Genomic DNA, 9,668 nt, shown 5'->3' with positions numbered 1-9,668 from the left:
GCTGGCACCTCTCCGCCCCTGGTCCTTCCCCACCATGCACGCACCTTGAGCACCTCCCACCCTCGCTATGCCACTGGGGTGTACTCCTTGTCCCTTCCCCCTCCCCCTCCTAATATGAATGTTTCTGTTAGCAAGGGTTAATTTTTATGCTAAACACCTAATCGTTAATAAGGCGCCTTAGCTGTCTCTCTGCCACTGCTCTGACAGTTAATTCAGATCAGTACCCATTCTAAACACCTAACACCGGTTCATAGACAACTCGGCGAAAGACAAAGGCGCGCGCCGACAACTGAGCGCAAGACGGAGGCGCACGACGAAGAAAATTACAGTTTTTAGGGGCTCCGACGGGGGGTTTTGTTGGGGAGCCCCCCCAGTTTACTTAATAGAGATCGCGCCGGTGTTGTGGGGAGTTTGGGGGGTTGTAACCCTCCACATTTTACTGTAAACTTAACTTTTTCCCTAAAAAGAGGGAAAAAGTGAAGTTTTCAGTAAAATATGGGGGGTTACAACCCCGCCCCCCACCCCCACCCCGTCGGAGCCGTAAAAACAGTAATTTTCTGCGGTGCGCACCTCCGCGCTACGCTCAATTGTCTGCGCGCGCCTTTGTCCCGGCGCGCTTTTGACCTGACACCTCTAACACCAGTGCTTATCGTTCTTTATCATGACCAAATAATACTGTGTGCGCACCCTCCCCCTCCCCCCCAACCACCACCACCTCTGCCTCGGAGATTCAGAGTAATGAATGTATGGAAAGCCCACTCAGGTTGTGACCCAGACACAGACTTTGTGACCCCCCATTTCAGGTTCCGATCCACAGGTTGGGAAGCTCTACCTAAGGCAGGCTGACAAAATGCTTTTTCATAGGGCTCATTTTACGAAAGTGCACTAGCGTTTTTAGCGCACGCACCGGACCAGCGCGCGCTAGCCGGAACACTACCGCCTGCTCAAGAGGAGGCGGTAGTGGCTAGCGCGCGGGGCATTTTAGCGCGCGCTATTCCGCGCATTCGGGCCCTAACGTGCCTTCGTAAAAGGAGCCCATAGTTGCCAATCTTGGCTTTAACGAACGCAGACTCTATATTAAGTCCTGCGCTAGCTCTATTCATCTGAAAATACCTGGAATGTACATTGCTATATACTTTAGAATATAAGCAGAGGAAGAGTCTTTGGCCTGTGAGTTAAATGTACTATTTGATTCGTGCCAGATTTTTCTTTGGCAGCCAGCTCAGCCTTTGCAAACTCCCAGCCTGTGCCTGGATCTTCGGTTCGTAGTAGCCACTGAAGCCTCCACATCATCCCTTTCTGACTGTGCAGAGCCAAATCCTTTGGCAAATAAAGAAAAAAATTCGGTGTGTGGGGGGGAACCTAACTAAAACAAACTAGGTAGCAGGAGAGCTGCTCAAAGGGGGCAGGGACCAGCCTCGCCTGCTTGGAAGGGAGCAGCTGAATCCCTGGATCCCCCCTCCAGCCCGGGGAACTCCCAGGTTACCATGGAAACCATCAGCCAATGGGACCAGAAGGAGGCTTGGCCCGGCTGCTATAAAAGCTGCCGCTGCAGGCGGCGGTGGTTGGGAGGTGTGGACTGCTGGGGCAAGGAGGGAGGGAGCGAGCTTAAGCCCTGCCTAGTGGCATTTTTTTCCTCCTTAAAATCTGGGGTGTTCGTGCGTTTGGCGATTTGCACCTCTTCAAGGATGTGCGGTAAGTAAATAACGCGATTTGCTGCAAGATAGGAGCGTGCATTTTGCTTTTCACCACCATCTCCTGTGATCCGATTATGGAGAAGGGATTGGGGGGGGGGGGAGCGGCTGGGCAGTTGAGGCAAGCAGTCCCCCTCCCCCCTTCCTTGTGCATCTTTGGGCTGGGACGGGTCCGCCTGGGGGGCAAAAGCTGCGAGCGTTGCATGCGGATGCCGACTTGTAGAAAGTGACGTGTCCGTTTGGCCGGGGTTTCCATCGGCGCTGCTGGAGGCCGGTTATTTAGCCACCACCGTTTTCCTTCTGCCCTGCTATCGAGCATTCGACCAGATCCGCCGAGCAGGTGATGGAGGGAGGTGGGGAAGCCAAAGTTTAGGAAGTTGGCCCCGTCTTCCCCCCCCCCCCCTCTGAGCTTTTGATCAACGTGGAAAAACTGCGCTGGATCATGAAACCCAGACGCGCTGTAATTTATCTCATATGAGCGGGGGGGGGGGAGAGGGGGGGGAGAACTTTTAATAGAGTTCTCTCACCAGGACAGTTAGATTCCAAACGTTTTAGCTTTCCTCTTAGATGTGCAATTCAGATTGGGCTCGATTCACTAAGCAAACCGATCGAGTACTGTTCGGATTGCGCTCAATTTCCGACTCCGGCTCGATTCACTAACCTTCAAGTTCAAGTTTCAAGTTTATTAAGTCTTGATGAATCGCCTATATAATTTGCTAGGCGATGAACAATAAAAATGACATGTATTAATAAATGAAACAAATACCGTGTTAAAAATGACATAAAACACATTTGTTGTGTAAACATATGACATACTTTACAAACTAATCTAAAACCTAATTTCACAATAATGTGAGGGTAAAACATACAAGACATGTGAGGCTAAAATAGGGAAATAGTTACAATATTGATAGAAGAGAAGAAGAAACATAAAAGGGAAAAACAAAAGGTGGGTAAAAAATGGCTGATTAAAAAAAAACAAAAACAAACAAAAAAAAAAACCAAACCGAAAATGTACATAAGATTATCAACTATTTAACCATACGCATCTTTAAAAAGAAAAGTTTTTAGCATTTTTTTAAACTGTGTTAGGTCTTTTAGTTCTCTGATGTGTTGGGGTAACAGATTCCATGATTGAGGGGCATTAACTGAGAACATATCCTGTCTTCCTCCAGACCCCATCCAATCTGCGCGTGCAAATGAGTAAAAAGGCATGTCAATTTCTTAACGCGTCGATTCATGAAACCGTTTCGTCCAAACCGACTGGCTTTTCCGTTCCAAAAAGTTACGACCGCTGAGGACCAGTCGTTTACGTCCTCGCCGGCTATTTCTGTCTAGCCACTGACGCGTGCATGTTAAGAACCCCATCAAAAATATATATCTACCCCTCCAAAAATCCTAAATATATCAAAACTTTTAACTATATGTAAACCTTCATGTACAAAAGCGTTAGAAATAATTTGTATTTCTTTTTTGGAATGCGCACAGCGAGCGCGGGAGTGAATCTCGGGTTTGTAATGCGCATTGCGAGAAAGTCACGGATTAACCCCGTGCTCTCCTTGCGCATTGTACATTTGAAATATCAATGCCAAATAACGAAAAAAAATCCAAAATCAAATAAAACTTTATGGTCCAGCGATCCCTCCCCCCTTCCTTACAGCTGGATTGCTTTGCGGTAGGCACATTCAGAGCCAGCTAATGATGTCCACAATTAAACCACACCCCCTTTTCTACACAGTGAAGTCCTAAAGAGCTAGCGTTATGAACTTCAAAACCAAAAAGGATACAGTGTGCATGCACATCGATCGATGTTTCAGCGCTAATAGCGCCGTGTTTACGATTGAGTCATTTGCTTGGACAAGCTTTACTGAATCGATCGGCTACAATGACTCGGAAATGGATAGCACACGAATAGGATAGATTTCGGGACTTTAGTGAATCCTGCCCATTGTGCAGAGCCCTAGTCGGTTCAGCTTGCAAGAGCTTATTTCTAAAATGAAGAAGTCAGGACTCGGACTGATGCCATTCTGCAGCCTTTCGACACCTTTTGTGAGTATTTATTGGCAAGATAGAATAGCCCAGCACCGTTCATTGAGTCCAAAGATGATGTAGCTGTCGGGGGAGCAGGAGGAGTGAGTGATTCACAGGATCTAGTACCAGCCGGGCCTTTTCTCCTTTTGACAGGTTCCTAATCTTAAGCATCCTGCACAATTTTTTTTTTTTTAATCCACGGTTGATTTACACGTTTGGTATTTGGAGGGATATTACTTCAGTTCCTTTGGGATTAATAATTGCATGTCCAAGATTTATAAGCAGCATTGGGACCAACCGCAACTACCAAGAGCCCATAGACCAGATCATGACAGGAGTGTGAGCTCCACACCTCCTGCAGTCCGCTAGGAAGATCAACTGCTTTAACACCTAAGTAGCAGCATGACCAGCTGCCTATAATAGGAGCCCTTGCCCCGATCCAACCAGGCATGTGAGCTCCTCCCCCTATATCCCGTTTAAGAGATCAATCTACCTGCTTTAAATATCAGCAGCAGTAGAAAAACAACTGCTTTTACATACAAGCAGCAGCGACCACCAAGAGCCCACAGACCCGATCCTGCCAGGAGCGTGAACTCCTCCCCCTGCAGTCCATTGGAGAGATCAATCTGCCTGCTTTTAAATATCAGCAGCAGTGGAGATCAACTGCTTTTACACCTAAGCAGCAATGAGACCAGCCACAACCACCGAGAGCACTCAGACCCGATCCTACCAAGAGTGTGAACTCTTCCCCCTCTGCAATCCGCTATGAAGATCGACTGTCGGCTCCGGGCGGCTTTCCCGCAGAGGAGAGAATCCTGCATTCACCGTGGACCTCATCTGGGGCAGCCTCCTTGGAGCGGCTGGGGCACGGGCAGTGTGTCTGGGAGGGAATGCATGAATGGGAGAACATCGCAGGGGAGGAGACATAGGCATCCTGGGACTGTCGGCCAAGTCTCTTCCCTGAAGAAGCCCTTTCTGGATACGTCAATCGCTCCTCCTAAACTTACTTGCTCCACTTCATCACTGACGCTGACCCATTCTGCTTCTATTCCTTTCTCTCCTCTACCTTCCAAAGTATTTAGATCAATGCTGTCTTTTTAAAATGTTTATTTTCTTTTTATTTTTCCTCTAACTCTACTTTTCACTTCTCTATTACCCTCCAGGTACTTTAGTTAGATTGTGAGCCTTCGGGACAGTAAGGGAATTTTTCAAGTACCTTTCTTATTTCTAATCTTAATGTATATTTTCTGTAAACCGCTTAGAACCTAACGGATGTAGCGGTATATAAGAAATAAATTACATTACATTACATTACATGGACCATTTGGCCTTCATCTGCCATCATGTTTCTAGGTTTCTATAACCATAAAGCTCTATGACATCACAATGCAGGCAAAGAGCCTTAGCCAATGGGAAGAAGATATGCAAATGTTAAGAGCCTTAGCCAATAGGGAGAGGAGGAGATAGTGGATGCTGCAGAATTCTACTGTTCAACGGCTCCCCCTTCTGCTTCTATTCCTTTCTCTCCTCTACCTTCCAAAGTATTTAGATCAATGCTGTCTTTTTAAAATGTTTATTTTATTTTTATTTTTCCTCTAACTCTACTTTTCACTTCTCTATTACCCTCCAGGTACTTTAGTTAGATTGTGAGCCTTCGGGACAGTAAGGGAATTTTCCAAGTACCTTTCTTATTTCTAATCTTAATGTATATTTTCTGTAAACCGCTTAGAACCTAACGGATGGAGCGGTATATAAGAAATGAATTACATTACATTACATAAATAATTGTCTACACAAAAAGTAGGATGAAAAAGTAATTTAAGAGCCTGTGACATATCATAGCACCCCAGATCTGGAACAACTTACTAATTTACTTACATGGTGAATCCTCACTAGAAAAATTTAAAAGCTCTTTAAAAAGTTACTTGTATAAGGATGCATTTGAGACATAGATAGCATAATTCATCTCTCATTAATGCATGTGCTCTAATACCTAATTTTAATCTGACTTTACGTATAGGTCGCAGTCTCCTTTACCTTCTCCCCTAGACTTAGCCATGCTTTCAAGATTATTTTTATTACCCCCCAGTTGTTTTTTCCCTAAATGTATCACTATTTAGATTGTAGTTCACCCTCCTTTCCTTTTGAACTGGTAATTATTTGTACGTATACACTGTGGGGCTCATAATCGAAAGAGAAAAACGTCCAAAAACCGGCCTAAGTCGGCACTTGGATAAACATTGTCCAAATGCGTCCAAGTGCCGACAATAAAAACGGGTTTTGGACGTATTTCTAAACGACCTAGGCCTTCATAGTGCCGCTGAACGACAAAAGCTAAACGGGGCGTTTCGGGAGGAGTGTCGAGGGCGGGAGTTGGATGGGACATGGGCCGGCTTAGACTTAATCGTACAGCATGTATAACCGAAAGTTATACAGCCCAGGATCGACGGAACTTGAACGTTGTGACTTAGAGCATCTAAAACATGGTCTAAGTCACAAAAACCCACCTAAACTCACCAGATAAGCACTGCAAACACATAACACAGACCCCCACACACTACCCCAGTGATCACTGACCCCCTCCCCTAAAAATCATAATCACACCTTTAAAATTCAGCCTCCAGACCATCATCACCTGGCAGCCTGGCATAGGAAAGCCTAGTTGTCCAGCACAGAGGCGGCTTAAGCCATCTTCAGGGTGGGTTAGGGACTTATGGAGAGGAGGACCTATTCTAATAAGCCCCTGTAATCACTGCATTGGTACTTAAACATGTGCACTCCCCTATACACCCCCCAAAATCCTTTTGTACTGGCATATAAGTGGCTCCTGCAGCCATAAGGGCCATTGGGGTGGTAGATAAGTGGGTCTAGGGGATTCAGGAGGTGGTTTGGGGGGCTCACCATGACCTATAAGGGAGTTGTAGTGAGGAAAAGACATGGTACCCTTTTTGTGAAGTTCACAGCAGTTCCCTGTAAAAGGTACCCCACTATTTAGGTGCCATGTCTGGGTGTTCAGTCCATCACTTTGCAGACCCCTCCCACGCCCAACTGCGTTTGTTCTAGGGTTTTTTGACTTGGACGAAAATGTGGTATAAAGATGGACGATTTAGCGACATGGACGATCAAATCAGCAGGACATATAGTTAGACTATTTTCGAAACAAAAAAAATTTTTGGATGTATTTTTTGAAAATGTGTCCTAGGCTGTTTTTTTACTTTGGACGACTTACGACTTAGACGAAAACGGACTTAGACGTCCCTTTCGATTATACCCCTCCACATGTTTATTTGTATAAAATTGTTTTATTTGTTTCCTAAATTTTAAATTGTCATACGCATTGAAGTATTTGACATTGCGTGTACAACCAATTTTTAATAAACTTGAAACTTGATAACCATAGCTGATATCGTAGTATATTGTACTTTTTTTCTAGAGTTCAAACTCCGTGCGAAAGAATGGCTCTGTCCTCAGTGCCACAGGGAAGAGTCAATGGAACCTGTAGCCTGAAAATAAAACCTAATAGGAATTATTCCTTGTAACGGTTAACAGCCCTGCCTTGGTTATATTAATGTTTAGCAAATATCAAACCTGAATTTTTAATCAATAGTTAGCTAACACATCAGCTCTCTTTCCTTCCATTTTGGTAAAGTTATGAATTGACATGCTTAGAATGCAAAGTTATAAGCTCCAAAATGAGTATTTAAATGCATTACTTGATCTTAAATTTACAGCTGGCTAATGTCATTTTGTGTTTGTTCTAATGGGATATCGGCATGTTTAGTGCATTCTGGATACAATTGTGGTACCATATAGCATCAATAAGCATAGCTAACAATTTAAATCACACTATAATGTAACCATTTAAAGGAATATTGGCAAAGTATATTTAAACAATTGAGTTGTCAATAAATGATTTAAGGGGTAATTCTGGTCAGGTGTCCTAAAGTTATATGCCTAAAGTATGTGGGCTAAGCACAAATTATGGGGTCCTTTTACAAATGAATACCGCATGGAATACCGCGCGTTAAACCGCCTGCCGCGCTAGTACCTAACGCCTCCATTGACGAGGCGTTAGGATTTTAGGCTGCCGCGGGGGTTAGCGCGCGATGAAATGTCCGCCGCGCTAACCCCCGTAGCGCGCCTTGATAAAAGGAGCCCTATATCGTGTTAATTGCGCCTATAATTGTCATTATCCCAGGACAAGCAGGCAGCATATTCCCATATGTGGGTGATGTCATCCACGGAGCCCCGGTCGGCGTGAGTAGCATCTTCCACCTCCTGCTCACGCCGGCCTCGGCTCCCATGTGATGTCACATCCTGGTCCTGCAACCAGGAAGTGATGTCAGAAGGGAGCCAAGGCCAGCGCGAGCAGAAGGTGGAAGATGCTGCTCAAGAGGTATGTGGGAGGGGGTGGAGAGGAGGAGAAGCACTGGTGTCCGGGGTGGTCCACCCCCGTTAATATGCCCCTGGCTGACCATAATCACTTATACTCTAGCACATTTTTGTTTTTGTGGAACATTTAGGAGCATAACTACGCTCACTTTTCAGTTGTGATTGGGCAGCTGTGCGTAGGCTCCAATTCTGAGGCCTGTGTCATGTGTTACACTTCTCCGGTGGAATAATGTGTACATTTTGTGTACTTTTGTAATTTTGACTAGTAATACCACGGGGGTTAATTATTTTAGTATATACTTGTCTTAAAATACAACAGGAAATTTGGCATCCAAAACCATGTCGGCCCATCTCAGAAATGGGAACTGCAGCCTAGTGAAGGAACTGTTTTGGATCTGTGTACAGGTCGTCCTTTTTTTTTTATATATGGTTAAGATTGATAGAAACTTAGAAAACTGTCAAGATTGGTCTCTAAGGGTAATTGCCAGCTGGTCTCAAATGTGATCTTTAATTATGTTTTGTATATATACAAGATATTTCATTCACATTTGTCACTGTTTGCATTGTGTGCAACAAATGATAAAAAAAAACATTTTTTTTTGTATCAGATAACACTTTATTTACATAAGAATATAAAATATCAACAATTATTATATAATTATTTTTTGTATTACTATACCAATGCAGTCGTAAGTGTGTATCAGTCTTGTTTGCACAGATCCCTAGCTGGTTAGGTTTTCAAAATACCCAGACTGGATAATCAGGAGAGAGATTAGCGTGTGCTTACCTCAGTTGCATGCAAATTTATCTCATCCGTGTTCATGGTAGATATTCGAAAAACTTAGCTGGCTGGAGCTTTCTCAGGATAGGTTTGGAATCTACTGTTCTAGAAGCAGGTGTCTATGCTCCAGTAGGGTGCAAACGCTGTCTTGCAATTTTACACTTGTTGCAAGGAAGGCACAAATAGAGCACATCACGCTAAGTTGATTTAACTTTGGTGAATCTCTTCATAGAAGTGGTTAATAAATCCCAATAAATAATGCACTAGAGAATGACATGCTGACTTGACTGTTAGCCCTGGGTAACCCGCAGGAAGGGGGGAAGACTGGTTTCTGCGACATCCCACATTATACGTTGCAGTAAGCATGTGCTAGATGACGGAGCTTACTGCAGCTTTGTAAAAAGAGCACTTACTGCAGTACAGATTTTTCTGTTTAGGCATGGAACAGTGGGTACTGGCAGTGGGTCATCGCCGTCCACACACCTCTTGAAATCTTCGGCTATGAGCAGCAGCAAATCTCTGCTGCTCATGCCGGCCTTGCCTCTCCTTCTGAAGTCACTTCCTGGTTGCTGGCCTAGGAAATGACATCGGAGAGAGAGAGCCGAGGCCAGTGTGAGCAGCAGGGCCGGAGGTGATGCCACTGCTGGCCAAGATAGACATAGCCACAAGCTAGCAGCATGGAACAACACTATAGTGAAACTATTAAAAAAGCAGGCAGTTGTGTGCCGAAACACAGCTGTTGTGGGTCTCATTGCCTAAGCCACTTGCTG

At 44.7% G+C, this 9,668-nt stretch overlaps 1 protein-coding gene across 2 annotated transcripts in view; it reads left to right on the top strand.

Annotated features, from left to right (window-relative positions):
- The first annotated feature begins 1,573 nt into the window (after nucleotides 1–1,573).
- Nucleotides 1,574–9,668, top strand: part of GFPT2 (glutamine-fructose-6-phosphate transaminase 2) — a 56,130-nt gene continuing 48,035 nt past the window's right edge. For both annotated transcript variants that reach the window (XM_033927114.1, XM_033927113.1), the window contains exon 1: nucleotides 1,574–1,695. In XM_033927114.1, coding sequence (XP_033783005.1) covers nucleotides 1,689–1,695 — 7 coding nt within the window. In that variant the 5' untranslated portion in view covers nucleotides 1,574–1,688. The remainder of the gene's footprint in view (nucleotides 1,696–9,668) is intronic.

This window comes from Geotrypetes seraphini, chromosome 18 (genome assembly GCF_902459505.1).
Source record: "Geotrypetes seraphini chromosome 18, aGeoSer1.1, whole genome shotgun sequence".
Classification (NCBI taxonomy): domain Eukaryota; kingdom Metazoa; phylum Chordata; class Amphibia; order Gymnophiona; family Dermophiidae; genus Geotrypetes; species Geotrypetes seraphini.
This window is presented reverse-complemented; position numbering and strand designations above follow the sequence as displayed.